This window comes from Triturus cristatus, chromosome 5_1 (genome assembly GCF_964204655.1).
Source record: "Triturus cristatus chromosome 5_1, aTriCri1.1, whole genome shotgun sequence".
NCBI classification, from domain to species: Eukaryota; Metazoa; Chordata; class Amphibia; order Caudata; family Salamandridae; genus Triturus; species Triturus cristatus.
Genome location: NC_140587.1, coordinates 786102016 through 786121777, shown reverse-complemented (window position 1 = coordinate 786121777; position 19762 = coordinate 786102016). Strand labels below are relative to the sequence as shown.

The 19762-nt window shown below is 42.8% G+C and overlaps 1 protein-coding gene across 3 annotated transcripts in view; it reads right to left on the bottom strand.

Moving 5' to 3' along the window:
- CLUL1 (clusterin like 1) overlaps positions 1-19762 on the bottom strand; it is a 126497-nt gene that overhangs the window by 40250 nt on the left and 66485 nt on the right. For 2 of the 3 annotated variants that reach the window (XM_085605805.1, XM_085605804.1), the window contains 3 exons: positions 9495-9665; positions 4085-4523; positions 313-444 (listed from right to left, as the gene is read on the bottom strand). In XM_085605805.1, coding sequence (XP_085461931.1) covers positions 313-444; positions 4085-4523; positions 9495-9665 — 742 coding nt within the window. Of the gene's footprint in view, positions 1-312; positions 445-4084; positions 4524-9494; positions 9666-12875; positions 14089-19762 lie in introns of those variants that run through there. The other variant, XM_085605806.1, reaches the window with a different exon arrangement.

Genomic DNA, 19762 nt, shown 5'->3' with positions numbered 1-19762 from the left:
GGTTTGTGGAGAATGTGATGGTGTGACCATGTATTATAAGGGATAAAGTATCTCCTGCCATACATGATAAGGCTATTGCAAGTCACCATTGAGTTCCATAACCATATAAAGGAACATAGCCTCGTTCCTTTATATGGTCGTGGAACTCCTCAGTGACTTGCAATATCCTTATCATGTATGGCAGGGGGTATTTTATCCCATATAAAATCATTTTTTGGATTCCTCTTAAATATTAGCCTGAAACCACCCACAATCAACAATATCTGTAAAATATTATTATTAACTTCCCAAATAAACATTTCCACAATATACCTTTCAAAATGATGTTCTGACATTGTTGACACCTTTCCTGGAACTGCAGACATCCCGAAGAGTTCTGTTGAAGCGCTGTACATAAAGCTGGGTCATGTCCAGACATAATTCTGGTAAAGATTTCCCTAGAATCTGTAAGACAAATGTGTGTGCTATATTAAATGTACCTTTTTTTGTGATATTTATGCACTTGATATCTAAATCTATCTTTTTTCGCATGTATTTCACAATACCGAGTGATACAACATTGTCCATCAGTATTAATGTATGCAGAATATCCACTACCACAGTAGCATGAAGGTGAGTATATGCAGGTAGGTATAGAGTTGCTATAGTTTACTTCATGTCTATATACAGTTAAGACAGATATACCTTGAAGGTGTGGAGATATGGAGTTACATGTGAAGTTAAGACAAGCACATTTTTACCTACCTGTCATTACTAACCTTCACACTTTTGTAGAAGTCAGTATTCTGGATAATATATTTTGACAGAATGATTATTAAATCCCAAGATTGTGGTTGAATCCTTATTTTCTGCACTCACCTTTTCCGATGTGACTGCTAGAGATCGGGGCTGTGCTGTAGTGTGTGTCACATGAACAAATAGGTGGTAGAAGTTGATGGCTATGGTTGTGGTTTTATACAAGAATGTTCCCTCTCTCAATCACTAGTCATTAGGAGAAAGGTAAATCCAGAAAGGGTGATCGATGAAGACACAAGCAGGAACCGGAAGGTCAAACCATCAGTACAGAGTAGTCATCAGATCTAACTAGAACAAGAGGTCCCGCATGAGGGAAGACACATATGAAAATCACTACAGAAAGCAAGTATCATAACACAGCCCCAGCTTCATGGTTATAGAGCCACATGGAGTGATAATGGTACAAATGTTGTTAGGCACCAGCTATGGTCAGAGCACCTGAAGAGCAGAGATGTAGAGACAAAAATGGCACACAGAGTCAAAAAATGAGAAAGAAATATACAGCAGCAAGGCACACATGGTCATTCAACCTCTGGCACAGAGGTAGCGGCAGGGGTCTCACGTGCGATGTGGAGTATGTACGGTCGAATAGGGCCCCAAATATCCCAAGGCCTGGATGTAGGGGGTTGGAGCAGAGTGCATGTTTCGACACAATGGTTGCAAGTCGCCATGTCTTGCAGCCAATCCACACAGGTAGGAAACCTAAATTATACCTCTACACTTAATCAATATTACACAACTTTCTGTTGTTACGACCATGGACTTCATTTGGGGGTCGCCAGCGGTTGCAGCTGCGACCCTGGCATGCTCACTGCAACCTCTCACACTACCTTTGTGACCCCTGGCCTTAGAGGTGGCAAAACCAGTGCCAAGAAGACAAGGGCGGCTTTGCCCTTCATGTGTTCAGCTAATTTCTTTCTTACGCATACAGTGAATAATTGTACATTATTTGCCATTAGTGTAATAAAAACTGGCGTACCAGGTAAGTAACGCTTGTAGGTGAGAGTGTGTTTGTGAGAGAGAAGGACTGTTTATGTGCAAGGGTGTGTGTATGTGAGCATCTGTGTGAGGGAAAGTGTCAGTCAGTGATAGGAGTGGCAATAAATGAGATTAAATGTCAGCAAGAAAATATGAGTGAGAATGATGAAGTGAGGATATGAGTGAGTGCAAGTCAGTGTGAGTGAGTAGCTGTGAGTTAATCAATGTACAAATTAGTGACAATGTGTGAGTGAGTGCAATTGCAAGAGTGAGAATAAATGAGTCCAAGTGAGTGAGAATGTTCGAATAGGAATGAGGACGTGATAGTAAGTATGAGTTAGTGAAGGTACATTCGCCTCAATGAAAATGTGATATGCTTGTGTATATGCACGTGAGTCTGCATATTGCTCTGAAAATACCCGTATTGGAATAGTGGAGACAACTATTAACAGATTGGGACCTGGCATACTAGAGATAATACTTGATATATAGGACATCCATGTTAAAAGGCTGGCGCAGGCATACTGGAGGTAATTCTTGGTATGGGACACCCATGGAAAAATCCTTGTGCTAGCACGCTGGATGTGATACTAGGCATAAAAGATTACATCTGTGGCATATAGGAGGGGGGTAAACATGAGAAAATGCTGGCCATATCATCCTAGAGGTAAACCTTGACATAAGGGTCACCCATGGTACATGGATAACATTAATAGCAAAGTTCCAGGACTGGAATATTATATGCGATTGTTGGCATAAGGAGGTACCCTTGGCTTATGCTCGCCCTGATACAGTAGAGGTTATTTTTTGCATATGGCAGTACCTACAGCAATTTTTTTCAAAAAGGGATCAACTCCTGTGGTGCATCAGGTTTCATTGGATTGGGACATCATGAAAGGACTTGTGTATTATTTAACGAGTGCGCCCTTTTGCAGACCATGGTTTTTAAAAAGAGTTAAATGAAACGTTTGCTTTAAAATGGACTATTTGACCAATTCTTTTTCAAAAATTGTCTACTGCAGGGAATTCCTCACCCCCAATGGAGGAGCCGCACCTGCCAACCACTCAGTGAATTTGGGTTGAAGACACCTCCCCGGGAATGGTTGTATTTTGGCCAATCCCACCATATATGTAAATTGGTTCCTCTGCACCTTCTCAGGAAATCATTGCCTGGGATTAGTCCACATTTTCTCAATTGTCCAGCAAGCCCGATGGGGCATTTTGCTCGTGGGTACTGGTACGCTTCTGTCCAGTCTTCATCCCCTGTTATACCTATGTCTTTTACCCATTCGTCTTTCAGTACAGTAAGTGGCTCCTGTAAGTTATTGACCAGAGCTGTGCATTATTTTTCACTCTCAAATGTCTAGACCGCCCCAACATCAGAAGGAAGTCTGCATCAAGTCTGGCACCAGTTTCTTCATTCAATAGCCACGGAATAGTTGCGGAAACCTTCAAATTTGGTTCACTGCAACTTCCTCGCCCTCCAATCTTTCCCATGCCAGTCAGCTGTTTTGTCTTTGTTCTAGAGCTATTTGCTACTTAGATTGTTGTTTTGTTTCACCATGCATGACTGCCTCCATCGTCAGAAGCGGGGATGGTGTGCTCGCAGTCAAAGCCACTACTAGTGATGGTGAGTACTGATTAGTGGAGTACAGATGCTTCTCTATTGGTTAACAGTTCCTTAGCATCTTGAAAGGTGTAGTTTATTACGTTCTTCTTGGCTGCTGGTTAAATAAAACAAGTAAAGACAGCATAAAACGTGCCTCTGTGCCTCTAATAAAATCTAGATTTTTCTGTGAATGGTGCACAAAGATGTAGTCTGCAGTGAAATATGTGATGGTCACTTTTACTGTGGAGGTAATAATATTCACTGATTTTTGTAGCACTTGTCAATGGGCTTTACTTTGAGTAATTGAAACTGCTACTCGTTTTTATCAACCTTAGAGGGATGAAAGACTGACGTGGCATGGAGTCGATAATGCAGTCGATAATGCTGGTATTCAAACTTGCGGAAGGTAGATACATTAGATTAAAATCGAATATATCGACCACAGCCACATGTTCAACATGCTAACCTAATTTACTAGCTTTCCAGATTATTGACAGAATTTAAGCCTGGGATGAAATGGCGCCAATTCCCTTTCAGTAGGTAACTTCAATGCTATCTTTCACATCATGCAATTTTGTTACTATAACACATGTCGTGAAAAAAAAGCGTAAACTCTTAAAACTTGCCTGTGAAATTCTGTTTTCACTTATTGTGTTCTTTTTTTTAATGAATATTTAAAAAAATGAAATTAAAAAAACTTGCCTGTGACTTCATCTAGCAGATCTTTGGTTGCAGTTTCAAATTTATGCACCACTGTTCCCCAGCCGACCTTGAATCGTTCACAAATGTCAGAGCCGAAATCGAGCAATGTCTGGAAGAAGCCGGGTATATTCCAGCCTTGAAAAGGGTCATCTGCGCTGACCGCGCGCTCAGTGGTCACAGCCATCGCTTTAATGTCTGGTGAGTCAGACATGAAGTACCTGTGGAATGGCTGATCGAAGTCTGTCTGCATCTCTTTGAATAAAGCAATGCTTTGATCAAACATATCTCTGATGTCAGAGGTCAGCTGACCAAACCAGGCCTCCATCTGCCTCAGCTGAGCATCCTCCTCCTCAGACTCCTCCTTGGACCATCCTTCTTGTTCTTCGCCACTTTGGCTAGCAGATGATAAAAGAGAAAGTCCTCTGAAAAACTCTTCAACCTGTTTGACGACAAGAGCAGTGTCAATGAATGCCCCCCTAACTTTCCCAAAATTCATAATTATTCAGTTTAATGTTATTTTCAATGTTATGCCTTTGAAACATTTAAGGTTTTAAACGTCTTCCCAATTGCAAAAAGCCATTTATCCCAAAAACTCAGTAAAAAGCTAACATGTACTTAATTGCAACCAATCATTTACTCCATATTGGTATGTTATAGCAGGTTGAAATACTGCTTATGTCACATTGGTATGCATATTTTATTTTAAATTACATGCCACAGAAATGTAGATAGTACTGCTATTTGGTATGTCACGTGAAATGGGATTATTATATAAGTGATAAATTACCCCTTGCCGTACATTTTAAGGATACTGCAAGTCACTGAGGAATTCCATAGCCTTATAGAGGTTATGGAACTCTGAGGTGTAATATTACATAGTCACACCATCACCTTTATCACAAGCCACTTAAAACGTTGAAACGCAGCTCTTTCTTATGAAAGGAAGGGTATGTTGGCACTGGTGTGAAGGAAGACCATCGGAGGGCTGACCAGAAGGTGAGTGGGCATAGAGAGAGGGGAGCGATCGGCTGATCCCTGGACTGGATGGCCTGGGTGGCGGTCCGTTGCCTTTTTTAACCCATTGTACGGCGACCCTCTGGGGCACCGGCGACACAGACATTGCAGTCCCGGTTCTCTCTGGGACTGATGGACCTGGCTGAAGGTGGGCCTACTGGAGCCAGGTGCGGCTTGATGATTTCCCACCCCATACACCCCCCCTTTAACCTACAGAGTGGGAGAGTGGTGGTGCCCTGGCCTAGGGGACCGGAGATTGGGGGTGAGAGTGGGGCGCATCCCTGGTGGAGAGGGATGGCCGGTGAGGGGGGGAGCGGGAATCCCTCCCAGGTCCCTTTTTCTGGGCAAGTGGATCTGAGGCATCATCCGCTGGTGGATCAACAGGCCCTGGGCCCTTACTGCTCATGCTGATTGCGATGGCCAGCGGGCTGGGTCGTGGGTGGAACTGTGGAGTGGGCAGGGACTGACAGTGAATTAAGCCCAACTGCCATAGATGCCAATTCTTCAGATTGCTTATGTGTGACATCTGCATTATTTCAGTGTACTTATGAGTGACATTCAACTGCCAAATGTGTGACACTTAGAGTGACATTTTCTCACAAGTAAAACTAAGCAACGAGTTCATGGAAAGAGCTAAATGTCAGATATGACACACTTCTGAGTAATGAGAAGTTATGAAAAGATCTTGAAACTGCTGCAAAACCCTGAAATTTGTGTTTCTCTCTGGTTACACAATGATCTGCAGTGATATCAGTAACCAATCTAGGTTTCATAACGTAAGAGGGGCATCTCTCATCTATTTCTTAAAATTGTGTGTTTTTATATGTAAATGTAAGTTACCAACATGGATGAACAACAAAATAGTTATAGAATATTTTGGTTTTTTAATACCATGTCTTTGACCCCTTTAGACACACAATCTGGTAGACATTGTCCCCAAATGCACTGGATGTCAGGGCTAGCTGTGCTGGACTCACTTGTGACTGTGCCATAAAAGTGCAAACTGAGTCACTGCAGCCAGGCTGATACAGAGAGCGTTTTTGGCCGTTCTGGGCAGGGGGACATCGGGCTGTAGCAGTGTGGTGATATGGGTCTGAAGCTCCGGCCTGGGCAGCCCTGCAGTTGAATTTCTTGGCCTTGTACCTCCTGAAACATGCTGTTTCATTGAGGGTGCTCAGAGCAGCAGCGGCCCGTGCAGGTACGAGTGGTGGGCGGTTGGGCCGGGTTGGGGGGATTCGACAAACGACCATGAGGGGAAATTAAATAAATAATGAATTTCCCCTCATTGTCGTCTGTCAAAATACCCCCCCACCCTGCCCCTTACCTGCATGGGCCACAGCTGGCTCAGAGGGAGGCTTTTAATTTCTGCACTGCTTGCGTGGTTGCTGCCATCACGCTTGCAGATTCATCTCTAGTCTCTTGTGTGTCCTGGCCAGTCATCAGAATGAGTGACAGTCCTGCCAGCTGTGACTGTCTGCTTGGATGGCTGGTGATGGTGTTTTTAAATGCACTCTTGTCCTCCGATCGGACTGCAGCACCCTTGATGCCTGCACACGTGACTGGAGGGCGTCTGAAGCATCTAACATTTCATCTCGGTATTTGAACGGGACAGGTAGATTAAGTAACAGGTGCTGAAGCTGAACCACTGAAGATGGGCAAACAGTGACACGAACAGGAATCAAGAAAAAAAACAATAGTCCCCCAAATGAACACATAAACATAGAAGCGTAATGTTAACAGCATTTGTGTGGTGCTCTGAGGGAGGAAACTGAACATAAAAAGAAAGGACAGAGAGGAAGGATTAACCACTAGCAAGCAAGCATTTTTGAACAACAATCAAAGGGATGAATAAAAAGGCAATAGGTGGGCTGTAAGCCCACAGAGTGAATAGACAGCACATGTGCTGCCTAGGCTCTACCGAAAAATGATTAATTCTCTCTCACTTTACTTTCCTTGAATGGCATTTTAGCTTGTGGTTGTGCAAATGTTAATCAGTGTTTATAGGCTTACACTGATGAGGGCTGTTTCCTTTTCAGTGGTGTTTTATCAGGCATTATAGGTTTAAACCTAAAACAGGACAGCCTACAAATACTTTGGGAGATTAAAGTCATTTTCACCTTTGAGCAGTTTCATGTTAGAACGGATGAAGTTTAGGAATGTGATGGAGAAAAAAGATTATGGGTAGGAGGCTGGGTTATAAGGGCACATCACACACAGTTCTTAAAGGCAAGGCTGACCGTAACTTGCTCACATTTAAATATGTTGTATTCTTACTAAGAGTCATCATTGCCAAATGTAAAATCTTTATTAGATCACTTTTAGTTACTAGAGTCTATCATGCTCACCAGTTCAAAACAGACAATCACATCTACAAATGAAAATATAAGTATTTTAAAGAAATAATGTAAAATATATTATCAAAGCATAAAGAGAAGGGATTAAATTAAAGAGGCCTTGCTCACTCGCGAAACTAGTCAATTTCTTAATCAGTTTATTGCAAATTCAGCAAAAAGCTATTAATAAAAAAAGTGGGAAATGAGGTGAACTAAGGCTTCCTATTTACTTAATTATTACACAAAAGACATCCTTACCATATCATCACACAGCAGAGAAGATAAATAGTGTCTAGTGACTGTGCTGTGGCTCGAAACAAATCCCCAAACATGTGTCTTACAAAGTCCATGAAAAGTACAACCAACACTGATTAACTTGCATGTGAACTACAACAATAGAAGTGTTCTTCTTCAATTCTTATTACCCCACATTCATGCAAAACTATAATGATTCTTTTATTTCTTATTTAAAATGTGTGCCCCTAACTATAAATGTGAAGTCACCATCTAAATATTTTTAAGACCTGATAGAGCACCTTTTGTGAGGCTTTCATTTCCACTTATTTCTTTCTAACAGTAGTATTGCATCTCAAATGTCTTCATGTTGTCTTCATGCATCTTAAACTTTGTATAGATCGTAGGACCATATTTCCACCTCCATCCAAGCCACACCCATCTGAAAGAAGCATGTAGGAGTTTAAGAATTACTTGGGGGGTTGTACCTGATTCGTTGGCATCTGGTGTGGGCTTGCTCAGAGCACTTAGGGGCATATTTGACATACCTTAATGCAGCACAACGCAGCAAGCCACCTTGCTGGGTTGTCCTGCGTAAAAGGGAAAGGGCAGGAGTGCATCATATTTAACATCGGATTCCTGTCCTTTCCTTGCACTGGTGCACATTAGGTAGCCTAGTTCCAATGCAGACACCCTTGCACCACGGTGCAAGGGTGCCTGCGTTACAGGGAGAATGGTTTTCATGCAGGAAAGCATGCCTTACGGCACAAAAACAATCTATCGAGGCATTTTCCTCTTTGTATGTGTGCTGCAGATTGCAGCACACATACAAAGAGGGAATAGCAAGGAGAGAAAAGGATTTTTCTTCTCGTTATGCCATCCTCTGAGAGGTGTAGCGATTTTATGCAATCCCAAGTTAACAAACTCTTGTAAATTTGGGATTGCGTGAAATCCATGGATGCATGGGAACGCCCATGTTCCACCCATAGAACACCTCCCAGAATTAAATGTAATGCAATGCAGAGTAAGCCTCTGCATTTCGTTGCATTTATTTGACAAAGCCATGTAAGGTGGCGCAAATCACCCCTTGTGTGACTTTGTAAATATCTACTAGCATTTTCCATTATCGACGCTCCACAAAAGTGATGCAAAATGTTAGTAAACCTGTCCTTTAATGTCCTTTCTGCGGATTCTTCAAACGAGTTGCGAATGAGATATTGACTACCAATCTGCTCTGCTTGCTCTACTGTACTTATTTATGAATTGATGACTTGTCCCCCGTACACCATCAATTTTAGGACATCCTCATTCCTTACTCCTCATCCCTATTTCTCACCCATCATTCCTACTTCTCTTCCATCATCCCTACTTCTCATCCCTTGTCCATGCTTCTGATCCATCAGTCCTATTTCTCATCCTTGTCATGGATGAGAAGTCGTGATGAGAATTAGGGATGATGGAAGTGAAGTAGGGACGATTGATGAGAAGCAGGGACTATGGATGAGAAACAGGAATGAGAAGTATGGATAAGGAGTGAGGAATGAGGATGTCCTAAAATGGATGCTGTACCCCAGTAATAACGGACACTTAACACATGCAATCTAATCTTGATTCCTTGACCTATTGTCAAATATGTCCCATCTGTGAAAACAGGTGCTAGGGTTTTGGGTTGGAGTTTTTTATAGTACGCCAGTTTAAATCCAGTGCTGGAGTATAAATCTAATTCTTCCTCTTTTGACTTCTAGAGGAAATTTTGAATTTTGCCCGCAACTACACATTATATGATAATAGATAATAGGAAAATATAGTAGAATAGATCATTTTCTTACCCTGCTTGTAAATTTGGAGGTCTCCTCATTGCAATTTGTGGTATAGAAGATCAAACATGAGGTTTCCAGGCATGGTTTGCATTCCTCCCATGTACCCTGTAGGGTTGATTGGCACTGCCCTTCTTCTTCACTTAGACGACTTTTGATTTCTTCCATTAGATGCAAAGCTTCCTAGGAACATATGATTTAATTTTATTGTACTGAAAGCATGCACACATATTCCTTTTTAGTAAGACTAAGCCAAGATCCTTTGCTTTTTGTTCAATATATCAACATTTTCCAGCTCTGCATAAAAATCTTTTCCACCCTGTAATTCCAAAAATAATTAACTGCCCTTCAGAAGTACCAGATAATCTGTAACATTAAATGATTGATACAACACTTTTAGAAAAGGGTTAATGTTTTTGTCCCCCTTTGGTAAAACCATTGCTATACATAAGTATATTTGCATGGGGTAACTAGCAAATGAGAATTTTGTAAGCTCAGCATCATCAGCATCCTGCCAATGGTCTCAAATATATGCCCATTAAAATAAGGGCTAGGCCTTCCACTGCAACAACGTGATATCAGAACATACCTTTAGAAATTACATTGAATTTAATTAAATTATGCCTATTTGTCTTGTCCTCCAGTGGTACCTAAAGTTAAACTTTGGCTATAATTGTGTGCCTACCACATAGTTATAGTCATGGAATATATATTACCCACTGATAGTCGCCACTGGGTAGTTATAGTTAGGACCACATTTTCATAGGAAAATGATTTTTTGGTTTGCCTGTAACTTTGATGCAGTTTGATGAATCTTCACAAAACATTTCAAGGAAATGTCTCATCTACTATATCTCCTTTCTGGCAAGTTTTGTGGTGATGCTTCAGAGGGGTCTGAGAAAAAGGGGGGGGGGTCCAAAAACATGTTTTCCCATGCAATTTTCCATAGGAAAATTAAATAGCAGTATAGATAAAATGGTTGAGTGGAATGACACCAAATTTGGCAGAAAGCTAAATATTTACTTTGAAAGTGTAAATTGTGTGATTTTGTGTAAATTTATTCAGTAGCTTTTAACAAATTAAGGTTAAAAATGTATAGATATCTGAATGTTGCTAGGCAGTTTGATTGTTAACCGGCAACTTATTTTGCTAATAACTTTGGCGTTGTTTGACGAATCTTAACAAAACTTTTCCACAAAAAGAGTTCATCCGTTTCAGCTCCTTCCTGAAATGTTTTGGGGGGATCTGTCAAGCAGCATCCGAGAAAAATTGGGGGTCATAAAATGCAATTTCCCTATGCAACTTTCAATAGGAAAATTTATCAACAATACAGCGAAAATGGCTGCACTGAATTACACCAAATTTGGCAGAAATCTAGATTGGTGCAAATTCGTTCAGTAGTTTTGAGGAATTCAGGTTAAAAAACTTTGTATATCTGGATGATTGGGTTCGCTGGACTCTCCCGAGAGTCCCGCGATCATGCAAATTCATATTATAGAGGGATCTGATTGGCTGAGAAGGCTTTTTTCTAATTTGCAGCTTCGCTCTCGCAGCAGCAAAAGGCATAGTAGCTTATGTCGTTATTGGCTGGCTGCAACATGAAGAGAAATGTTGCAGCCACCATTTCAGGACATTGGGAATTAAAACAAGGTGTAGGGGTACCTTGATGCCTGGACCTTGTGGTGGACCCAGAGGGACTCCCCTGGGGCCACATTTAAAAAACAAAAATTCACAATCCCACGAGTTTCCAAAGGTAACCAGCACGGTCCCAAGGACTCACATGGGAGTCCCACTGACACACAGAGACCACAATACCTTCCACAAGAGTCTCACAAGATTGGAATTTATTTTTTAAACGTGGTCGATGACTGTGTGTTTGCGGTAGGTTGCTGCAAACAGGCCAAGGTCATGTGCGGCAGGGGGTTAGGTAGCTTTGAGGTATTGGACGCAGGGCCTGGCATCAGAAACAATACGTTGTACTTTCGCCATGCACTGTTTCTGACCTCACATATTACAACACTCATAACATGTTCTGTGAAATCATTGATAACATTACTAATGATAACTGAACTGCTATCATTGCTAATACCACTGTACATGGTGGGGGTGAGGTATAGGTACTTGAAATAACTATGACTGTTGAATTTCAGTGTTTTTAGTTTAAATTGCTACATTTTAACTGACAGTTTTACCTAACTATGACAACACTTTAACCTTTATTTTTTCAGTGAATTTCTGAGTTTTTTTAAGATAAAGATATTATTTCCATACCTAACTATAACTTCACTTTAACCCTTAGGGGCAGATTTATAATAACTGGCGCATCCCTGCATATCAGCAGGGATGCGCCAGTTATTTTGCGCCCCAGCTCCGCCATCATGAATGCGCCGCATTTATAATGCGGCGCACCATGGGGCAAAAACGGCACAGATGCGTCACGCATCTGTGCCGTAAAAGTGGCGCATTGCTGGAGTTGCGTCGCAAGCGCGACGCAGCTCCAGCAAGGCTCTGGGGGGCCCTATCTGCACAATGCTGCGTCAATCCTTACGCCTGCTTCAAGCAGGCGCAGGGTTTTGACGCAGCATGGGCTCAAAAGTGACTGAGTGAAATCTTGTAGATTTCACTCAGCCACTTTTAGGAGGCGTTCCTGCGCCGGAACGCCCCCACCTGCCCTGGAACGCCTACATGTGGCGCAGGGCTTTACAACGTGACGCATCTCCCAGATGCGTCACGTTGTAAATACCCCGCACCATGGCGCAGGATTTGCGCCGCTGCTGCGTCACAAAAGTGACGCAACGGCGGCGCAAAAGTGGCGCAAGTGCAACATAAATCTGCCCCTTAGTTTTTCTGTGAATATGTATGTGAACAAGTCGTATCGATCGAAACGCGTCCTGCCGAGGCACTGGCCAGGACTGACTGGTTGCTGTAATCATGACATTTAAATAAAGCACAGCAGTTTTCACTACGTTCCTCGAGTGGACCGTACCTGTGTTTGTGTGCTGTGGAGGTTTGATGACGACCCAGGATTTGCTCTGATATATATATATATATATATATATATGAATCAACAAATAGCCTTTAGCTTTGAAAAGGCACTCGACAGTACTGTGCCTTCCAGCTTCTACTTTCCAGCCTGCCTTTGCGCACATATTTCATTAAATGTGCCGACGCGTTTCAAGGTGTGACCCTCTTCATCTTGGGCTGCAAAAAACTGCTCTTGACGATCATGTCATTGTTATTTCCGGCTACTTTTATTGCAAGCCCCCAAGTAGGCGTGTACTACATCCCACGTCACTTCGCTGAATGCTGGGACTTGAAGTCCATGACAGGATTAAAATATTCACTTTCAGTAAGTTCAAGAGTTCGTTTTCAAATCATGCTTCAATTAAATACCTTCAGTAGGTTATGTGCGTTTTTAGCAAGCTTAATCCAGAACAGCACTGTGCCACAGGAGTCCCGAATTTGTTTCAGACTCTGGCCTCGCCCAGCAGGAGACAACATCCTTCTTCCTGCAGGCGATGGTGCCCTTCCCACGGCCAGGCCGCCGTGTGCAGTAATGAATCAACAAATAGCCTTTAGCTTTGAAAAGGCACTCGACAGTACTGTGCCTTCCAGCTTCTACTTTCCAGCCTGCCTTTGCGCACATATTTCATTAAATGTGCCGACGCGTTTCAAGGTGTGACCCTCTTCATCTTGGGCTGCAAAAAACTGCTCTTGACGATCATGTCATTGTTATTTCCGGCTACTTTTATTGCAAGCCCCCAAGTAGGCGTGTACTACATCCCACGTCACTTCGCTGAATGCTGGGACTTGAAGTCCATGACATGATTAAAATATTCACTTTCAGTAAGTTCAAGAGTTCGTTTTCAAATCATGCTTCAATTAAATACCTTCAGTAGGTTATGTGCGTTTTTAGCAAGCTTAATCCAGAACAGCACTGTGCCACAGGAGTCCCGAATTTGTTTCAGACTCTGGCCTCGCCCAGCAGGAGACAACATCCTTCTTCCTGCAGGCGATGGTGCCCTTCCCACGGCCAGGCCGCCGTGTGCAGTAATGAATCAACAAATAGCCTTTAGCTTTGAAAAGGCACTCGACAGTACTGTGCCTTCCAGCTTCTACTTTCCAGCCTGCCTTTGCGCACATATTTCATTAAATGTGCCGACGCGTTTCAAGGTGTGACCCTCTTCATCTTGGGCTGCAAAAAACTGCTCTTGACGATCATGTCATTGTTATTTCCGGCTACTTTTATTGCAAGCCCCCAAGTAGGCGTGTACTACATCCCACGTCACTTCGCTGAATGCTGGGACTTGAAGTCCATGACATGATTAAAATATTCACTTTCAGTAAGTTCAAGAGTTCGTTTTCAAATCATGCTTCAATTAAATACCTTCAGTAGGTTATGTGCGTTTTTAGCAAGCTTAATCCAGAACAGCACTGTGCCACAGGAGTCCCGAATTTGTTTCAGACTCTGGCCTCGCCCAGCAGGAGACAACATCCTTCTTCCTGCAGGCGATGGTGCCCTTCCCACGGCCAGGCCGCCGTGTGCAGTAATGAATCAACAAATAGCCTTTAGCTTTGAAAAGGCACTCGACAGTACTGTGCCTTCCAGCTTCTACTTTCCAGCCTGCCTTTGCGCACATATTTCATTAAATGTGCCGACGCGTTCCAAGGTGTGACCCTCTTCATCTTGGGCTGCAAAAAACTGCTCTTGACGATCATGTCATTGTTATTTCCGGCTACTTTTATTGCAAGCCCCCAAGTAGGCGTGTACTACATCCCACGTCACTTCGCTGAATGCTGGGACTTGAAGTCCATGACATGATTAAAATATTCACTTTCAGTAAGTTCAAGAGTTCGTTTTCAAATCATGCTTCAATTAAATACCTTCAGTAGGTTATGTGCGTTTTTAGCAAGCTTAATCCAGAACAGCACTGTGCCACAGGAGTCCCGAATTTGTTTCAGACTCTGGCCTCGCCCAGCAGGAGACAACATCCTTCTTCCTGCAGGCGATGGTGCCCTTCCCACGGCCAGGCCGCCGTGTGCAGTAATGAATCAACAAATAGCCTTTAGCTTTTAATTTTCAGAAAAACACACATTCACTGGATGATGTCATCAGTGAGGTCATCAGTGATGTCATTTGAGATGTCATCAGTGATGTCATGAGTGATGTCACTGACCATGTCATGAGTGATGTAATATGTGACGTCATCAGCAGTGCATTGCGGGCGCGCGAGTTATAGTTAGCTGAACTAACTATAACGGGGGAATTTCATTGGTTTTTTACGAGTAAAATGTCCAGCTAACTATAACATGTGTGAAACCTATGGTTTTTTCACTGAATTTCTAAGGTTTTTTAAATGCTAATTCCTAACTATAACGTGTGTGAAACCTATGGTTTTTTCACTGAATTTCAAAGGTTTTTTAAATGCTAGTTCCTAACTATAACGTGTGTGAAACCCATGGTTTTTTCAGTGAATATATATATATATATATATATATATATATATATATATATATATATATATATTTATATATATATATATATATATGAATCAACAAATAGCCTTTAGCTTTGAAAAGGCACTCGACAGTACTGTGCCTTCCAGCTTCTACTTTCCAGCCTGCCTTTGCGCACATATTTCATTAAATGTGCCGACGCGTTTCAAGGTGTGACCCTCTTCATCTTGGGCTGCAAAAAACTGCTCTTGACGATCATGTCATTGTTATTTCCGGCTACTTTTATTGCAAGCCCCCAAGTAGGCGTGTACTACATCCCACGTCACTTCGCTGAATGCTGGGACTTGAAGTCCATGACATGATTAAAATATTCACTTTCAGTAAGTTCAAGAGTTCGTTTTCAAATCATGCTTCAATTAAATACCTTCAGTAGGTTATGTGCGTTTTTAGCAAGCTTAATCCAGAACAGCACTGTGCCACAGGAGTCCCGAATTTGTTTCAGACTCTGGCCTCGCCCAGCAGGAGACAACATCCTTCTTCCTGCAGGCGATGGTGCCCTTCCCACGGCCAGGCCGCCGTGTGCAGTAATGAATCAACAAATAGCCTTTAGCTTTGAAAAGGCACTCGACAGTACTGTGCCTTCCAGCTTCTACTTTCCAGCCTGCCTGTGCGCACATATTTCATTAAATGTGCCGACGCGTTTCAAGGTGTGACCCTCTTCATCTTGGGCTGCAAAAAACTGCTCTTGACGATCATGTCATTGTTATTTCCGGCTACTTTTATTGCAAGCCCCCAAGTAGGCGTGTACTACATCCCACGTCACTTCGCTGAATGCTGGGACTTGAAGTCCATGACATGATTAAAATATTCACTTTCAGTAAGTTCAAGAGTTCGTTTTCAAATCATGCTTCAATTAAATACCTTCAGTAGGTTATGTGCGTTTTTAGCAAGCTTAATCCAGAACAGCACTGTGCCACAGGAGTCCCGAATTTGTTTCAGACTCTGGCCTCGCCCAGCAGGAGACAACATCCTTCTTCCTGCAGGCGATGGTGCCCTTCCCACGGCCAGGCCGCCGTGTGCAGTAATGAATCAACAAATAGCCTTTAGCTTTGAAAAGGCACTCGACAGTACTGTGCCTTCCAGCTTCTACTTTCCAGCCTGCCTTTGCGCACATATTTCATTAAATGTGCCGACGCGTTTCAAGGTGTGACCCTCTTCATCTTGGGCTGCAAAAAACTGCTCTTGACGATCATGTCATTGTTATTTCCGGCTACTTTTATTGCAAGCCCCCAAGTAGGCGTGTACTACATCCCACGTCACTTCGCTGAATGCTGGGACTTGAAGTCCATGACATGATTAAAATATTCACTTTCAGTAAGTTCAAGAGTTCGTTTTCAAATCATGCTTCAATCAAATACCTTCAGTAGGTTATGTGCGTTTTTAGCAAGCTTAATCCAGAACAGCACTGTGCCACAGGAGTCCCGAATTTGTTTCAGACTCTGGCCTCGCCCAGCAGGAGACAACATCCTTCTTCCTGCAGGCGATGGTGCCCTTCCCACGGCCAGGCCGCCGTGTGCAGTAATGAATCAACAAATAGCCTTTAGCTTTGAAAAGGCACTCGACAGTACTGTGCCTTCCAGCTTCTACTTTCCAGCCTGCCTGTGCGCACATATTTCATTAAATGTGCCGACGCGTTTCAAGGTGTGACCCTCTTCATCTTGGGCTGCAAAAAACTGCTCTTGACGATCATGTCATTGTTATTTCCGGCTACTTTTATTGCAAGCCCCCAAGTAGGCGTGTACTACATCCCACGTCACTTCGCTGAATGCTGGGACTTGAAGTCCATGACATGATTAAAATATTCACTTTCAGTAAGTTCAAGAGTTCGTTTTCAAATCATGCTTCAATTAAATACCTTCAGTAGGTTATGTGCGTTTTTAGCAAGCTTAATCCAGAACAGCACTGTGCCACAGGAGTCCCGAATTTGTTTCAGACTCTGGCCTCGCCCAGCAGGAGACAACATCCTTCTTCCTGCAGGCGATGGTGCCCTTCCCACGGCCAGGCCGCCGTGTGCAGTAATGAATCAACAAATAGCCTTTAGCTTTGAAAAGGCACTCGACAGTACTGTGCCTTCCAGCTTCTACTTTCCAGCCTGCCTTTGCGCACATATTTCATTAAATGTGCCGACGCGTTTCAAGGTGTGACCCTCTTCATCTTGGGCTGCAAAAAACTGCTCTTGACGATCATGTCATTGTTATTTCCGGCTACTTTTATTGCAAGCCCCCAAGTAGGCGTGTACTACATCCCACGTCACTTCGCTGAATGCTGGGACTTGAAGTCCATGACATGATTAAAATATTCACTTTCAGTAAGTTCAAGAGTTCGTTTTCAAATCATGCTTCAATTAAATACCTTCAGTAGGTTATGTGCGTTTTTAGCAAGCTTAATCCAGAACAGCACTGTGCCACAGGAGTCCCGAATTTGATCCAAACTCCTTTGCAATGTATTAACTTTGCGGGTTAAAACAATATTCTGGTTTTAATGTTTTCTTAACTTGACCACTTGGGTAATAATTGTGTCATAATTCATGAATGTTATCAAATACTCTAAAATAATGAGTACATATTATGCGTGTCTGACCATAATGAATTGGTCTTACATTTTATGGCACATGCCAGGATCGGGTATCTATTTCAGTTGAAGTGAACTACGAGTCTTCTGTTTATTTCTATGCTTGTAGTCCATCACGTGCGTTGATCGTCACTCACTGTTTTAAATTGCCTTTGAAAACTTTACCAAACTGCTAGTGAACAAGCCTGCAGGACAGGCGAAACGCGTCTAGCTTTTTCGGCTGGCAATAAATAATTTTCAGCACAGACACGGCGTCGATTGCTTTTCTTGAACTTGGAGAAGTTTTGGATAATATTTGTGACCGCGTTTGGGAGGTCTCTTCATCGACGCGCCCTTCGTTCTGGAGGCAACGGGTGTTCCCATTCACCTGTGGACTGTGTTAATACCGCTGCCCCCCCCTGCCGTGGATTCAGGAAAGCGGGATCGCGCCCTGACTAATTGGACTATCGCAACCTCAGCCAAGAGTACAGCGTCGACACGAGTCGGAGGACCTGTGTGCGGTTGGATCTCTAGCTCAGGTGAGCGTTTTTCACTATACGGACGGGGAGAAGGGAAAGCCAGTGAACTTTACTTATTCACACGCATTGGTTTATGTGAATACTGGCGGTTCTGTGCTCTGCGGATTTACGCCGCACCAGTTAAAATTTTGCAAATATGTCAGCCGCTGAGATACAAGAACGGGAGGAAGCTGCTCTGTCTATCTTCTGTGAGAAAACAGCACGAGCCAACAAGCCTGTTACACCCGTTGCAGGAGTTAAAATTACTGATGTGCAGGCAAGACTCAAACGTTTGGAGAAGTTAAAGCGGACTGAACTTTCCAAATGGTGGGAAGCCAAATCTTTACGTTGTTATTTGGATGCCAAAAGAATACCCAGAGGGTTACGCATTCTAGTAGCGCCTACCTATGAGGACCCCAATCCCAATATGCTGAGAGAGTGGTCCGACAACAGCCAGGAATCCTCCAGCAGGATGTTAGCGATCCTTATAAAGTATGCGGAAATAGACCGTTCAAAAATCCTTGAAGAAATAGATCAAATCTTGGACATGCTTAAAAAGGAATCAGACCAAGAGATGGTGAACAAATTCTTGGTGGAAATGAAAGAAAGATTGGGCAAGCTCGAAACGACCATAAAAGAAAGGAAGGCGCAGAAGTTTTTGCGTGACAAGAACGACTACGACAGAGGGCAAATTTATACTTTTGCCAAAAAGTTTGAGAGTATGAGAAATTTGAGGATGAGTGCAATTACTACTACGGGCCATACCTGTGTTTCTGACCTCAGCAGCATTCCTAGCTCAGAACTTGACACGGATGCAGAAGACGGATCAAACGCTCCGATGGGAGCAGCCGTCCCATCGGTAGTGGATGAATTTGATTTTTTAAGGGAGGAAAGACGCTTCAATTTACGCCCAAGACCTCCTACAAACAGCGGAGCACAAAGAGCAAGAGGCAGAGGCAGAAGAGGCGCAAAGGCTCCAAACTATACCAACGACAAAAGGAATCTCAGACCCAATCCGAAGCAATAAGAGCAACAAGTGAAGCTACAATTGTCAATCTAACTGACATTGTGCTTTCCGAAGAAGAAACAAACATCCTTAAACTTGGTCTCTCATATTGTCCCCAAATCGACATGGATTATGTCACGACAAGAGTAGACCTCTTCAAATTCGTCAGGTCCTTGAAGCTGAAAAAATTCTTTGCCGTAATACCTGATAAAGCAAGTCCATCTGTCCATGTGTCCTCACACACTCAATTTGACAATCTGGGAGTGGATGACATGAATCTAATGCTTGAGCTGCAGCAACTAGTCAACCAGGATGATACCAATGCATCTCCAAGTGGACCTTTGGAAGCAACCAGCTCTAGTGAGTTGATGACATCTCTGGCGTACAAGGAAGGGATTGATATGAACATTGATAAACTGACTGATTTCAAACCTCGTTCCAAATTTACACCTGTCACAGCAAGAGATTCTGTAGACCTATTTAATGATTTGGTGACCAATGATATCAAAAACCTATGTACATCACTAAACAGTAAAAGAAATGCATTCAATCAACAGTCTAAAGACTATTACAATCTAGTTGAAAAATTGACCAGCAACAACGACTGCATTGTTCGTAATGCAGATAAAGGTGGCAATGTTGTCCTTTGGAGTAAACAGAAGTACCTGATTGAGGCTTATAAACAACTA